Source organism: Squalius cephalus (genome assembly GCF_949319135.1).
Source record: "Squalius cephalus genome assembly, chromosome: 17".
Classification (NCBI taxonomy): domain Eukaryota; kingdom Metazoa; phylum Chordata; class Actinopteri; order Cypriniformes; family Leuciscidae; genus Squalius; species Squalius cephalus.
The window spans coordinates 12,392,186-12,409,244 of NC_137138.1; the positions used below are offsets into that span (position 1 = coordinate 12,392,186).

The 17,059-nt window shown below is 37.7% G+C and overlaps 1 protein-coding gene across 2 annotated transcripts in view; it reads right to left on the reverse strand.

Annotated features, from left to right (window-relative positions):
* Positions 1-17,049, reverse strand: part of lhx5 (LIM homeobox 5) — a 78,544-nt gene extending 61,495 nt beyond the window's left edge. The window contains exons 1-3 of one of the 2 annotated variants that reach the window (XM_079847903.1): positions 16,903-17,049; positions 15,619-15,697; positions 15,288-15,347 (exon numbers count right to left, since the gene is read on the reverse strand). In XM_079847903.1, coding sequence (XP_079704029.1) covers positions 15,288-15,347; positions 15,619-15,689 — 131 coding nt within the window. In that variant the 5' untranslated portion in view covers positions 15,690-15,697; positions 16,903-17,049. Of the gene's footprint in view, positions 1-12,005; positions 12,028-15,287; positions 15,348-15,618; positions 15,698-16,902 lie in introns of those variants that run through there. The other variant, XM_079847904.1, reaches the window with a different exon arrangement.
* Positions 17,050-17,059: the final 10 nt, after the last annotated feature.

Genomic DNA, 17,059 nt, shown 5'->3' on the forward strand with positions numbered 1-17,059 from the left:
ACACATTGAACATTATGTAGGAAGTGCTTTATAACAATTTAATCAGAAATATTGGCCACCATAACAGGTCACCCAGACCACACTGCAATTCTTTATCCTTCTCTTTATTTATCTATTTGTTTGTTTATTCCTCTTCTCTTTGCTTTTACATTAGGGAATCTTTCTATAGACAATTACTATTCTTACTGCTCAAATTTATGGTGAGATTTTATTTAAATCATATTTAGGAGCGAGAATATCATAAGCCACCTTTACGCAGCAACACAATACGATTGTCGGTTCTGTTAAATACGGTTGCGTTCACACACAGTTTCGCTTATGACAAGCCCGAGAGTGACAACCTAATTGTATAGCTGCAAACCTGTGTTTTGTGAACGGAACTAGACAGGTTGTGTAGTGGAAGATCGGTCGCGTGTCTCCTGTGCCTCAAACTCACATGGTTTTCAAACTCACAGAAACGCAAATATGAGCTGTCATTCGAAGGTTTTAGATCCAGTCACTGTTTTTCCTGGAGCCACTCCTATTAGTTTGTGGTCGAAATGCTGCACATCAAATTCCATAAAAAGGAATGCAAATGGCGTTGTCTGTTAATGAAGATTTGACGGGTGTTATGGATGCTGATGCCACTACAGGTCACTATCGCGGAGAACAGAACATTTTGACTAGACACATTTCCTTCGGATATTTTTTTGTTTGTTTCACTGTTTTTTTCCTTAATCACTTTCTGTTTTCTTATATGTAACCCTGCATACCAATCTTTTTTCCAGATGCAGAAGGTTTACTGAAATACATCCATAGGGCCCTATTTTAACGATCTAAGCACATGGTCTAAGCGCATGGCGCAAGTGCACTTAGGGCGTGTCCGAATCCACTTTTGCTAGTTTAATGAGCAAAAATCGCGGCACATTGTCTAAAAGGTTTGTCTAATGGTTGTGTTTTGAGCGTAACGTGAAATAAACCAACCAGAGTCTCATCTCCCATCCCTTTTAAAAGCCAGTTATGCTCGCACCATGGCGGATTGCTATTTAAACGGCGGAATTTGTAAGCGGAAAAACTGAACGCTAGAGCAAATGGATCTGCTTGTGCGCGAGGTTAAAGCGCGCATTAAGCAGACCATCTACGGGACAAGCCGGATTCCACCTTATCTTTATGTGCACAATAATAATCTTTTACATTGTAATTGTAAAAAACATTGTAATCCTTTTATTTTTCATATTTGGCTAGTTTGTGTGCTGCTGTGCTTCCCTGTGTGTGTAATAAGCAGAGTTTACGCGCGTTATGGACCCGCCTATAAGTACACATTACTAACGCGCTCTTTAAATAACAAAAAAAATTCAGACACAGGGAGTGTGACAGTGATGTCAGCAAGTTGGTGTACACCAAATGTTTGGTATTGTAATGTGTGGCACTGAGTCTGTTTAAGACAGTTTATGGGCCCTATCATACACCCGGCGCAATGCAGCTCCAGGCGTGACGCAAGTGTTTTTTGCTAGCTTTAGCCTGACGCAGTTATCATTTTCACGTCCTGCGCCATGTTGTTTATATAGCAAATGCATTTGCGCCCATTGGCGTGCTGGTCTGAAAACGAGGTGTTTTGTTGCATTGTTGGGGCGTTGCTATTTTGAGGCAACTGAAATAGACTGCGCCATTGACCAACTGAAACCTGGTCTAAAGTCAATGGCGCAGTCTATTTCAGTTGCCTCAAAATAACAAAGCCCCAACAATGACATCACTGTCACACTCCCTGTGTCTGAATATGCCTACTTACTAGCTAGTGGGTGAAAAACAGCAGGCGAACTGTGCATCTGATGGACACTTTTACTATCTTATGAGGCTAAAGGAGAGGAATTGTGAGCGAAGAAAATGACTCTAACATTAATCATATAGAACATTAACAGTTGTGACATTCGTTCAATACATACTCAGGCAGTGTGTGATTTTCGATGCATGTCTGCATATGGTGTTGTCATACACAGTCACTGTTACAATTAACCTGTTATTATTGTTTCCAATTTAGAAAATTTCCTCAGTGCATTTTTATGTATATTCTGTTGTGTTTAAGAGGACAGTGTATCTCTGATGTTCACCTCACTTACAGTACCATGGGACTATGAATATGCATCACAATTTTGTTTCCTGCCTTCCCCCCCCCTTTCCCTTATGCTAACCCTTCCCCTTTTACTTCCTTCCAACCTCCACACATTAATCTTTCTTTCTGTACAGTCTCTCGATCACTTTTCATCTCCCTTCCCTCCTGTTCCTTCTCCCTCCATCCCCCCGTCTCTCTCTCTCGTGCGCTCTCTCTAGTATCAAGCCGATAAGGTCTGATGATTTCTAGCTACTCTATGCCAGCGACAGGGGACTTCCTGCCGGCTACAGCCCAGGCGCCCAGTGACACACTGCTAGGGATTGTGGGAGCTCTGATTTTTCCTTGATTTTTTTTCACCTTCCTGCTGGCTTCTCACATAGGGTCCTGGTTTCTGTGCTGTATGCTGAGTGTGGGTGTCTCTAGGGTGAAAAAAAGGGATCTCGGGAAGTCCTGGGCCAAATCAGAGCACCATGCTTCATCTTCTTGATCTCACATCTCTGCCACAGAGCTACAGCCACACTAGGGCTGTAGATCACAGAAGAGCTGTCTGCTGCTCCAGTAAGATACAGCATACTGTTGCAGATTGTGTTTATTAGGCCTGTCTGATACTGTAGCCTGTCTGATGTGATGCAATAGTATGTTTTTTGTGAGAGGACAATTTGTGGGATGGATGGATGGATGGTTAGTGTCTAATTTGGATGGATGGATGGATGGATGGATGGATGGATGGATGGATGGATGGATGGATGGATAGATAGATAGATAGACAGATGGTTAAATGGAAATAGTTAGATGGTTAGAGTCCAATTTGGATGGATGGGTGAATGGATAGATGGATGGATGGATGGATGGATGGATGGATTAGATAGATAGATGGATTTAGATAGATTGATCGATTGATGGATGGATGGTTGGATGGATGGATGGATGGATGGACGAATGGATGGATGGATATAGATAGACAGATGGTTAAATCGAAATAGATGGTTAGAGTCCAATTTGGATAGATAGATAGATAGATAGATAGATAGATAGATAGATAGACAGACAGACAGACAGATAGATAGATAGATAGATAGATAGATAGATAGATAGATAGATAGATAGATAGATAGATAGATAGATAGATAGATAGATAGATAGATAGATAGATTGATAGATTGATTGATGGTTAAATGGAAATAGTTAGATGGTTAGAGTCCAATTTGGATGGGTGAATGGATGGATGAAATAAGTCAGCACAGCTGAAAAGAAAGAGAGGAAACAGGAAGTTGGCAGATTTGTCAAGTGGACGGCTCAGTCAGCGCTGAGAGGTTGACCAGGGCTGAGAGGACACACCTTGGAGAAAGACTGATAGAGGAGACTGAATGAGGACACACACAAGTTAAGAGACAGAGAGAGAGAGAGGAGCACCAGGCTGTCAGGTGAGGAGAGAGAAGGATGAAGAGGGAGAAGAGGAGGGGGGTTAGGGGTGTTTGAGTTTGGGGAGTGGACAACCCGGCTGGCAGGCAGGCAGGCCCATTAAAAATTCAGCAGCAGGGAACAGGCCGGGGATTCACAGTAATTAGATGACAAAACGGCAGGCTCGCTGGAGATGAGAGAGAGAAGGGTCACACACAATGCCTCCACCGCGGGGTAATTTGTAAGTGTCAATCACTACCAAGCCATGAAACGAGAGAAAAAGAGGGAGGGAGGGAAGACAAGGGAGGGAAAAAGATGCAGCGGAGGGAAAAAGGTAAGAGGAGAGATGGATACAGAGTGCAGGAGAAAAACAGGAAGCGGAAGAGAAAAATGGAAATGGATACAGACAGAACAGGAAGTTCACTCAAAAATGAAAATGGAGGAATTTTGAATTAATATTCTGGTTGCGCTTTCCATTGCAATTAAAATGAATGGTGACTATAGCTTTCAAGCTCAAACTGAATGCAAAGGCACCATATATGAGCACTGTTGGGGATTGGGGAAAGTTACTTTTAAAAGTAATGCATTACAATATTGCGTTACTCCCTAAAAGATGACCTACTTGCGTCAGTTGCTTTTTATGTAAAGTAATGCATTACATTACTTTTGATGTATTTTTTTCTCATGTAGGCTGGGCTTTCTTGTTTGTAACAAGAAATGCAAATTCACGTCTGTACAGTAGAGGGCGCAGCTCAAACAAAGCTTTCAGCTGTACTGCCATTCTGGATTGAAGAAGAATAGGATGCAGAAGAAGAAAGTTCAACACTCTTACTTCAGCAATATAAAAAGAAAGAAACACAAATGTGAGGTTTATCTAAAGTCGTTTTTGCTTAGTACGATTGAATTGGACCATTGAAGGTCAGCATTAAGACATTGGTGTTAATAAAGTGAGATTAAATGCATAAAGTACGGTATATTTGTGTAATTTGACATGTTTAATTATTGCAGGTTTGTGTAATATTCAGATTTTTTGACAGGTCATTGTTTTTATTTATTTTGAGGAATACTGAAGCAGTTTTTGTGCAAGTGATATGAGTAAATACATGCTCACATTTAGTCGGGAACTACAATACCCATCATGTTCACACAGCGCACTCAACGCCTGTGCTATCGGAATTGTCATAAATACTAGTTTCCTAGTTAAAAAATTTGACATGAATGCCCTCTCAAGTCAAAATTTAAAAGCGACGAGCTCGTAATCACAACTAAAGAAGCGGCATTACAGGCAGCATTACTGCCGATTTCTCTCAACATGGGGACAGGAGAGGTGTCAGTCAATAAATGGGAAAACACAGTTACATGAGTTACTTATTTGAAAAAGTAACTCAGATATTTTGTTGTAAATAGTAATACGTTACTTGAAAAAAGTAATCTGATTACGTAATTACTTTACTTGTAATGCGTTACCCCCAGCACTGCAAATGAGAATGATAAAAGTAGTCCATACAATTTGTGGACAAATCATTCAGATCAGTTTTGTGAACTAAATCATCTGATTCATTGAAAAGATGAGGACGAGTAAATTATGACAGAATATTGTTTACTGTAAACTATTCGTTAGCGTAAGTGTTATAAACTATATCATTTATACATGAACATATAAATAAATATAAATTTGTGGCATTGAAAAGAAAAAACAGAAGAGCTGGGTAAATAAAAAGAGCGAGAGAGAAACTTTGATGCACAGAGCCTTCTGTAAACTATAAGCAAATTAGAAAACGTGTCCTCTACGGTCTATGAAAAGAAGTGGCCAGAGTCACCAATACAATAAACTTGGGGTGACTGTAATGAGGGCACCTTTAGAAATGCATTCACAAACAGCCAAGAGGAGGAAACCGCCCTGTGATCTACAGGAGTCTCAAGGCCACCACAAGTGCACGCTGTGATTCAGGAGAGGCCTTCAAAATGTAGTTTATGTGTTGATCTTAGGTCAGTACAGGGTCACGGATGGAGGCACCTCAAGCAAAACACTGAATGGTAAACCAACACAAAGCCTGTGCTTTGCTGAGGTGGTTAATATCAGACTGGAACATAGTCTGACTCCATTGCATATCCAGTTCGGAAGAAAGATTTGAGGGAAACGTGGCGACTGGTTAGAAGGAGAGTTCACAGGATCAGTGCTTCATTATTATTTGCTGGTTTTGTGTGCGAGAATGCGGAGAAGTGCGAGTCTGCGAGAGGTTTAGTAAGGGATGGTATAGGTCAGGGAGACAGGGCTGACTGACATGTTTCTCGCTGCAAAGACACGAGCTCTATTCATTCAGACTCAAAGAACAGCATCACCAGCACAATGAAGCAGGCATGTTAGCATATCTCTACTGACACAGTGCCTCACACCATCACACTTACACACACATTCTCAAACGTACACTGACTGTAGGGTTCTCTATTTCTGATTACACAAACATTCATACAGAACACACAAAATATGATATGATGTGAAATGGGTTATTCTGTGACATTTGTGTTCCCACAACTAAAATTGATTGAATACTAATTTCTATACTAATTAAATTAAAATTTTAAAATAAACCATAATTTTATTTATTTTAACGTTTTTTTCTTTCATCAGAATATCAGCTAATTTGCATGTAACAATTCATCATCATGGCATTTTAATGGGTTATAGCCTATAGAATATATATCAAATCAATCAAATCAATTATTTTGATTTAGAACGTTTTCACTAAGTATTTTTTATTTATTTTTCTGAGAAAATGCAGTTTGTTTTTGTCCATGAACTTTCTTTGTTCAACATCATTATGCTGTGACATAATGGGTTGATTTTTTCTGACATGGTTTTTGCAGGAGTGACATAATGATCAAAACACCACATGGTTCAAGCACTTATTTCAATATGTTTACATTTAACAGCCTCATTGAGCTCTATATTCCATATCTTGTTATGAGGAAAAATACTTGATATACTTCATCTTGGCAAAAAGAGCAAAAATATTATAGAGATCACATCTGCTGGTTTTGTTGTTGTTGTTGTTTTTTTTTGCATTGACCTTCAACCTCCATTAATACCCCTAAAAAAAGCATCTAAACATTTTTTTTTTTTTTTATGGGTCAATCAATAACACGTCTTTTTCCATTTTAATATGTAATTTAATAAGGAACGTCAAAACTGTAACAAACAAAATTTACTCCAATTTTTATTTTTATTATATGTGAGTGTGAACAAGTATATATGTTCCAAATCTGATTGGTTGAAATGTAGCACTTTAGGTTTAGTAGCAATGAACTATTGTGGCTAATTTAAGGATCGGATATGTGTTGACCGCTAATCTGAATCTGAAACTGAATGTACTTTGGAATTGAGGTGCAAAAGTATTACATTCAAATAAAATGTTGAAACATAATCCTGAATTCTTCAGGCACAAATGGCACAACAGATACTGTATAATCTGTTTTGATTTCTGTTCTTGTCGGTGTCTGGTTATCTGTTTATTAGTTCAGTTTAGTCTTCCTCCGCCCCTGCCTGTTTGTTTCTATGGTTACATATTGATTAGTTAGTTCTGTTCAGGTGTGTCTCGTCTTATCTTGTTAGCTCTCCGGTTTGTTTGTGTATTTAAGCCCTGTGTCTAGTTCAGTCTTTGTCAGTTCTTAATGTTGTACTATGTTGGTTGTTCTGTTCCTGATTCTGAATTTGTGAAGTTTTGAGTTTCTGTAATAAAAGACTGCTGCAAGTATCCTGCTTCAACCAATATGACAATATCTCAAAAGATAATTTTCAAATATCTCTATTTCCCTATTCATTTATCCCACGCAATGTTTTAGATTTACACCTCAGTTTGCATAGACCGCACTACATGCATCATCACTGTTCAATAAGCTCAGAGGTAATGAGTACACATTGGATAAATTAAAGTGCATACAGATTTAAAATCAGAAACATGCCCTGAAAATATAATTAGGACAAAAATAGACTTACAGTCTCACCTAGTTAATGAATCAAAGTCTTTTTAATACAGGGTCTCCAAACCTTTTCATTTTTTTAATTACAGAGTGATTAAATTCCTACTTTTCCACCTTGTTTATAAGCTCCTTATAATCAGTAGCTTGTGAACCCATTGTTCTATTTATTTTATTGTTTTATGTTCTTTTAATTGTATATTGAATGAGTTACAGAATTAGTTCATTTGAAAGATAAAACAGACAGACAGACACACAGACAGGTCTAGAAATGCCAAGGTCACAGGTTTGATTCCTAGAAAATCCTCATACACATTTTATAAAATATAAGAAATGTGAGCATAAATTGTGTGAAATGAATAAAGACAATGAAATCTCTGCTACCTCAAACAAATTAATGCATTTTTTTGAAAGGAAAATTTTTCAATATGGATAATCGCTGAGAATCGTAACACAAAGTTGCTTAGTCTTTTATGTCCTTGACGTATGGTATTTGAAAGAATCTGAATGCAACAAACTGGACTTGAATACAGACTGTCAGTTCTCTTTGTTCTGATTTAGCTGAGAAACCCAGGTCAAACCAAACCACCGCTCTCACAGGAGAAGCACTGATCAACATTAAGGGCTGCAGAGAACAAAATAGAATGTCTGAAGAGTTGTTTCATTGCTGTTCATTTATACGTAAGAACATTGACAGGGTGATCAGGACTTCGGCACAAAATAAAGGGGTCTTTTATTACCCTGAAGGGGTTATTTGCAATAATGTCCAGCTGAATGCTCATTATCCCACTTATTGAACTGCTATTTGCCAAACAAAGAAAGAAATGGACATGAATGGACATATTATTTAGTCATAAAGAGAATAAAAAGAGACCTGCAACTAGCACAAAAATCAGTTACCTGGGCCGAGTTGCAATGACAGTTTCTGCTATTGACTATTGATCAGAATCCTGAATTCCAGACAGCTGCATAGTAAAAATTCTATTTTAAATTTTAAAATGATACTCTGAAAGCAGATGCAACAAGTAAACAAACATAAGCACATTTAGACTGTGAGCATTATATTAGACAATTGTCCATTAAGAAGTCTTTAAGAAGTGACAGTGTGTGAGTGTGAAGAAATTAAATCTTTAAATCACTGTTTATTTAAAACTGTGTAAATGCATTTTACTCAATCACAGCTTTGTGGTCTTAGTGAAACTGCTGTGTTTGAAGACACACTTCAGGATGTTTCTCAAAAGTACCAAGATCTCACTTTAATTATATGTTGATTGTCATTCTGAACAGTTCTTTTACAACTATTATGCATGCAGCTTATGAACGTCTATTAGAGACTATACATATTCATAAAAATACATTTGTCACTTTGACTTCAGGACAAACTTGTAAAGATGATTAAAAATTATGAAAACCCAAAAAAATGGCGTGACGGGCACAGCTTTTTTTCCTGTTAACGTACTTATAGTGGAACAGGAATTTTGGACAGGGCACATTTAGACTTATTTTTACATTGTAACAAAAAAAAAGTTTCAAATAAATACTGTTCTTTTGAACTTGAAATGTCACAGTTTCTACAAAAAGCAGTATTTAAAGGAGTAGTTCACTTTAAAATGAAAATTACCCCATTATTTACTCACCCTCAAGCCATCCTAGGTGTATATGACATTCTTCTTTCAGACGAAAACAATCAGAGTTATATAAGGATTGCAACCAACAGATTGAAGCTCAAAAAAGTACATCCATCCATCATAAACAAACTCCAAATGGCTCCGGTGAGTTAATAATGTCCCTCTGAAGCAAAGTGATGAGTTTGTGTAGAAAAATATAAATATTTAACACATTACAAAGTAAAATTCTAGCTTCCTGCTGAATCTACTTACGCATAATGCGCAACTTAAGACGTCGGAAGTACCGTAGTGCATCATGGCGTAGCGTAAATATCAGCAGTACGTCATATTACTCGCATAAGTTGCGCTTTAACTTTAGTCAGATCCGTATGTTCATTTGGCCGGAAGCTAGTTAATTTACTTTATAAAGTTTTAAATATTAATATTTTTTCTTACACAAACTCATTGCTTTGCTTCAGAAGGTCTTTATTAACCCCCCGGAGCCATTTGGAATAAGTTTATGATGGATGGATGCACTTTTTTGAGCTTCAATCTGTTGGTTGCAATCCACCGCCACTAGCATAAAGCTTGGAAGAGCCAGGACATTTATTAATATAACTCTGATTGTATTCGTCTGAAAGAAGAAAGTCATATACTCCAAGGATGGCTTGAGGGTGAGTAAATCATGGGGTAATTTTTATTTTAAAGTGAACTACTCCTTAATAATAATATTATACTGTTTAACGTGGACATTTGTTAATAATCAGAAATATTACTTGAGGACCAAATCAGCATATTACAATGATTTCTGGAGGATCATGTGACACTAAAGACTGGAGTAAAGATGCTGAAAATTCAGCTTTGCCATCACAGGAATAATATACCATTTTGAATAGAAAGGTATTATTACACAATATTACTTTTTTACTGTATTTTTGAGAAACAATTACCAGTTAAAGAGCCTAAGATATTAATTTCCTCTTATATAAATTTTTACCAAAAATCCTGAAAATATATAGCCTATGCATCAACTGGTGAAAAGTGATTTCACCAAGTGCATGTGTCTGGATCAACATCTTTGTTGATCCTGGAACAACATTCCAATCAACCAATCAGATTTGAGGGACAAGTTTACAGTTTATGTCTAGTTTAGGCTTACAACAAGGGTTAGGTGCTTCTGCATCAGTGTTATTCATCTATCATTTCTCTCTGATTGATTTTAGGGCTAAATGATGGGTAGGGTTTGGTTTAGGGGTAGGGATAGGGTTAGGACAGGAATGTTGTCTTAAAATCACGGGGACATGCATGAACAACCCACATACATATGCGAGCGTGTAAAGGAGAAAAAGAGTGTTAATTGAATGTAATTGTTTAATCTCGATGACTGTAAGATTGTGTCTGCCCACTCATTGACTCTGACCTGCACTAACACTAGAATTGGAAGCATATTGGATTTCACTAAGTGTGAAGTGATCTGCTAACCTCTGGAACTACTTTACAAGAAGACAATGGAAATGCTTCTCATTTACCCACTTCTCACCTGCTCTTAGACGTGATTCAGCCATCATCACGTCTTAAAAAAAAATGAGACCGGATAAAAACAGGACCATGATATCCATGATATTAAACATAAGAAATGGGACTGGAGTCTTTTAAATAAAAAACTGCTGACACAGTGTCAAGCTACGAAAAAAGGAAGAAGGGAGGACGTTGATGGAGAAAAGAGGAAAAGGGAGGACCAAATAAGAAGAGGGAAAGCTAGATGGAGGGAGACCGGCTACACTAACTGTCGAGGCAGTTAATATAAGGTTTTGGAGATAAGGCCTCGCAGACAAACATTGACAAAATCAGGCGTTTCGCTGCAAAGCCGGAGCTGTCAGTCAAACTGAGAGACAGGCCAACAATCAGCACTCGCATTCCGATAAGCACGGCAGAGAGCGTGTGCAGAAACTGCATCTACAGGCGCACAGTAATGGAGAGGGGGAGTGGAAGGAGAGGAGAAACAGGAGGAGAGAAAGAGCTAGTATGCTCAGGGTAGTACAAAAAAAAAAAAAAAAACGGGGAGAAAACCATGATTAAATTAAAGGAAATCGTGTGTCATACCAAAAAAAGTGAACAGTTTATGACAGATGTTTCTCGCAGTTGCTCCGAGACACCTGAATACCTTCATAGGTTTGAATCAAAATCTGACGGAAGACTGAAAGCATGCGCGTGTGTGTGTGTGTGTGTGTATTAAATTCAGGCCTCTCGTCAGACCCATCCGTGCTTCCTCACACAGAGGGGGAGGGTGAAGGAAGGGAGCGAGAGAAAGGTGTGAGATCAGACTAGTAAAAATAGCACTTCCTCTCTCGGCCTCAACACCTGGGGAAATGCCAGAAGGTGGATGAGGGTGAGACGGATGGAGCGGGAAAACACATCGAGAGACAAAACAGAGCAGCATTAAGATTTCAAGAGGCTGGTTTCTAATTGTTTGCACTCAGCAAGTTTGATTACGACTAGAAAAAAAACTATCAATCTGTGCATGGGGATTTTTCAGAGCAGGACTTTTTCTGCAGGTTACATCAATAGGTGGTAAGTCATTTGAATCATTCACTGAAACGATTTGTTCAAAAACACTGATTCATTCAGGAATTGGACTAGAATCTAAACTGAATCATTCACTCAATCGAATCGATGGTTAAAAAACATGATTCATTCAAGAACTAAACAATTGACTTGCAGAATTCAAAATAGAATACTAGCATACTACTCTTACTATTCTGCCATGTGTTTGCATGGTGAAAATTGTAACTGTTGAATGCTAGTATGCTATTCAAAAACAAAATGCTCTTTCCAAAATCGCATGCTCTCTGATTATGTACTTCTGAATAATTAATTTGCGAAAAAAAAATACATTGAGTATGTGTAATATGAACATAAATCGAACGTACCACATTTGTCATGTGATCTGCCAGCATCAGTTGCGTCGCTTCACTGCCATTCACAAATCCTCTCCAGTGGCCTCATGGGATAGTAAAGTGTCCACTGGATATGCACTTCAGAATCCCGCTGGAAGTAGTATGACATCCAGGTAGGCTTCTTTTTGCCTACAATTTTATGAATAGCCTTCTGTAAATTATGACATACTACTCTTTTCACATAGCATACTGTTTTTCTTCTATAGGCATATTTGGATGCAGCCACACTATCATTGAATCATTCACTTGACCGAATTGATTTGCTACAAAGAAAACACTACTTAAAACAGGCAACGAAATTAGTAATATTGTTTTTAAAATAAAAAAGTTAGTCTATTAACTTCTTGTTTATTAAACTTAAAAAAAAAAAACTCTTGCACACAATCTGCTGTTGGCAGGAATATTAAATATAATCTAATTATATGCAATGTTGAATGAACCGCACAATAAAGTGATTTCGTCAATGAATGCATTAATGGGTTCAAGTCTATCATTTTTTGCACAGTTCTGATTTGTTAAAATGTCAAATCCTTATCCAACACAACTATGATCTGTTGCAAATAGAGCTGGAAAGGAATGTTAGGGTACTGTGTAAATAACACACTGTGTTAGATGAGCATATCTATTCACCAGAGTCATTTCTGGAGAACACATGGAGTATTTTTGATTAGTTTGTGTGCTCTGAGATACAGCAAGCACAATATTGTTTTGTAGTATTCCGACTGTGGAAATGGAGTCTTGTACAGTAAATATGTTTGTTCGATGAGGATGTCAGCTGGATATTGAAATGGACGGCTAGTTTAATTTTCCTTATCCTGTGTGTGGCTATAGACATACGTTTCATTGTTGCTGGTTCACACCTGGATATTGTCAAGTGTCAAGTGATTATTTTCCTCTCTTGCTAATTTTAAGAGGTTGAAGAAAGCACTGTTGTTCTCCAGACATAGTATTTTATGTGTACAGTTATGTGACAGGAAACTATATATTCAAAGGATATTTGTTTTATAATTAGCTGCACTGTTTGTCGTTGGAGTTCAAGTATTATCAATGTTAAGTTTTAAGGATGTATAATATATGATACATTTTAAGTGATATCGGCTCTCAGAATAAATGATCACCATCACCACTATGGAAGCATACAGTGCCATGAATAAACATGCAAATAAATTAATGGAAATTATCATAAATCTGCCCTGCTAATGACTAAGGTTAAGTCAAATTCTCAGAAATAGAAACAAACAGTCACGAAAACAAATATGTTCACAGCAGTGGAAGCGTGCTGGCTTACAAGCCCTTCCCGCTCCACGCTGCCAAAGATGTTCGCACATAGAAGCATGATGCCACAGGCAGGGCATATGTGGGGGGTGGGGGGGTGTACCAACAATCTCAGCATCTGAAGCACTGAAGTGGCAGTAGAGACACACTGCCCCCTATTGGCGATTTGGGAATGCAAGTAACCACCCAAACAAGATGCAGTTCGAGTTGAACTCTTTTAGGCAGTTTTCTTTTGGGAGACTTTATTTGTCGTGCAATTTGATCTTTAAAACTTTGCAGACCTTCTACATTCACAATAAGCTATATTACACACGGCATGAAAGGTAATATCTGAAAAAGCATAATAGCGGCCCTTTAACATGTGTTGTTTTGTTTTTCTCTTCAAGTGTGCGCAAGCATATTTGGCAATAAATCTCATTCTGGGTTAAATATGGTATACATTTATTTACCCCATAGACGTCCACTGTTACAAACTGAGGTCAATTATTTTCTACTTTCTTTTTTGATTTTAGCAGATGTAGAGATCTCAGTTCACGTTTAACCCAGAATATGTCTTTACAGGTGCACTCGGTCATTCTTTCCGCACTGAAAAAAGTTTTACCCCTCAATAACTATATCGTCAAAATGATACTTCAAATTCAATTCTGTCATATCAGTAGCCTAATAAAAGTTGATTGCCTCTCCATGCCGCTATGTTACGATCACATGACAAACTGTTTCCTGCTGCTTGACCAAGTTAGGTTTGATTTAAATAGCGTTCCAGTACTCAGAGCACTTTAAAAAGTAGGCTACATCTAAACAAAGCAGACAAGCAAACTAAACAATATAACGACAAACACAATACTTGTCGTCTGCATTTTGTTTTCAGGAATGGAAGCGGAACTCTACGGAAGGGAAGAACAGCACTCTTCAAAATAAAGGTTCATTTAAGCATCTTTGGTTCCATGAAGAACCTTTTCCATCAATGGAAACTTTCCATTACACAAAATGTTCTTTATAGTGGAAAATAGGTTTTCTTTACACTAAAAATAAAGGTCCCAAACAAGGGTTTTCACAGCAATGCCATAGAAGACATTTTTTTGGTTTGCCAAAGAACCTTTCAGTGAACAGTTCTTAAAAGAACCATTTTTATTCTTAATGTATAGAACATTAATCTGAAGAACCTTTTTTCCACTATAAAGAACCTTTTGTGGAATGGAAAGGTTGGGTGTAAAAGGTTCTTCATTGACCATAGATGCCAATAAAGAACCTTTATTTTCATAGTGTAAGAAAAAAAAAATTTAAGAAATGCTTACTGAATGGTTCTTTGGGGAAGCAAAAATAGTGTTTCTACGGCACCACTGCAAAAACCCACTTTTAGAGCCTTTATTTTTATAAATATGCATCTTTTGTGTGCAACTTGAAAGCTTGCACAATGCAAGGAGCACAATGTGGGGTTACAAAATAAGAAGAGAAGTTAATCTACCTGTAGTAGAAATGTGGCACACGTCTCCTTCCATACAGAGACACAAACACACACATATTTGGGGAGAGTGAGTGTGTGTGAGCTCGTAAAGGGTTAAAGAGGGTTCCTGCTGTGCTCTCTGCTTCTGTGTCTCGGCCCATTACACTTGCCGGAGTACAGCAATATGCCGCCATCAATTACAGCCTGGCTGCACTGCCATCAATACAGAGAGCAGGAGAGCAGCGGCACAGCCACATAAACACGACAAACGGCCACATTAAAACCTCTAGCTCACCTCTTTCACCCTCTCTCTCTTCCTTCCCAGCTCACACACACACCTATTTTCTTTAGCTCAAGCCCCTCAAGCGCTTTTCTTTTTTTGTTTTCTCCACAAGTGTATGTCTTTGTCCTCATCCCTCTCAGTCTGACAAACAAAAGCTTTTCTTTTCTATTCCCCTCGTGAGCAGTGTTCTGTTTTTTTACTTATGGCCCATACCCTTCAAAAGTCCAGCGATACCATCATTGGATTGGCGTACCATAAAACCCTCTTGTCTGGCAATAACATCCACTCCAACCAACTCGTCACGGTCTGCTCACTGCATACACATACACACAGAGATCAATACATACTCAGATCAATACACAACAACATTTGACCGACCAGTGGAAGACTGGGGTTTAAGAAGCCTTTTTGGGGGTGGGGGTGGGGGGGGGGGTATTACTAATAGCACAAAAATCACAAAAATGATAGTCAACGAACCCAACTTTCTTCCATTAAAATGGCAAGTGAAAACCCAACTAATCTTTCGGATACAGAAACTTTCACAAGTGACAAATAAAGAATAAGAAAACTGTTGAAAGACTTACCTACACATCCTTGTGCAGTGAGATGTGTCCTTATGGCCATATTTGTGCCATCTGAAAGAATTCACTTTCATACACTGACCTTGAAAGAGAAAAGACTGTCTGTCTGGCATTCATAAATGAAAAGTAGAGCATATACAAGTGACTGTGTTCATCTGTCAGAGCTTAGTTGGGTCATATACGCGCATGCTATAGATAGCAGTTTGTCTCTCCAATGGAAACGTCTGGAAAAGTTTTGTTACTTTGAACTGTTAAATTGCTTTGCGTTGAGGTCGGGTCAAACTGGTTTGAAAATGTTTTATTTACTTTTATATTTAAAATCCTTAAACAGTGCTATTGGAAATATATCATATAATAATTGCACTGGATGGACTGAAATTCCTGTAGTTGTTGTTGTTTTTTCTCCACTATTCTGTAAAAGTTTGGGGTTGTAGATTTTTTTTATGTTTTTTTTTTTTTTTGGGGGGGGGGGGGTCACATTTTCTCCTAATTTATTTGAAGAAAAATACAGAAATAAACCCAGTAATACTCTGAAATTAAAATGTAATCTATTAATGTGATGTTAAAGCAGAATTTTCAGCATTATTAGGCTACTCCAGTCTTTAGTGTCACATGATGATCCTTCAGAAATCATTCTAATATGCTTATTTGTTACTCAAGAAACATTTCTTATTATCATCAATGTAGAAACCAGTTGTGCTGCTTAATCTTTTTGTGGAAACCATGAAGATTTTATCCTTATTCTTTGATGTATAAAACGTTCAAAAGAACAGCATTTAGGCTATTTGAAATAGATTTGTTTTTGTAACAAAGTCCATTTTAAGTCCTTGCTAATTTCTTTTTCTTTCTTTCTTTCTTAAATCGGGCCCAAATTTTTTTTTTAATGGTAGTTGTATGTTACGTGTTTTTTCCAGTTAAAAAAGTCCTTGGAACTGATATCAAATGATGAAAAAAACACTTGACATCCGAGGCCCAGTTTGGACCGGACAGACACAGGATATCAGCTCTAAGTTTTTACCTAAAGCCTGGCTTAGACTACAGGAGTTTTTAAATCTTAACCGAATGTGAAATATGGTTGCATCACGCACATAGGAGAATCTTCACAGATTTTCTTCTTTAAAATTTCAAATCTACAAACACTACATAAGATATTCTTATGATTACTGCAGATATACTACGGTTACACAGATGTTGTTTTTCAAGACATTGTCAGGTTGTCCTTAAAACGGGAAGAGAGAGAGAGAGAGAGAGAGAGAGAGAGAGAGAGATTAAGTGTGTGTGAATTACCTGTTCGGTAGCAGCGTTTCTGCTAAAAGCGAAACTACTTTTATCTGCTTCAATGACAGCACCGTTGTTATTACCTCGCTAGTGAGAAATGTCATGTAGCTTTTAAACTGCTAAATTATTTTACTGATAAAATCGTCAGAGCAGCGCTGACAACACC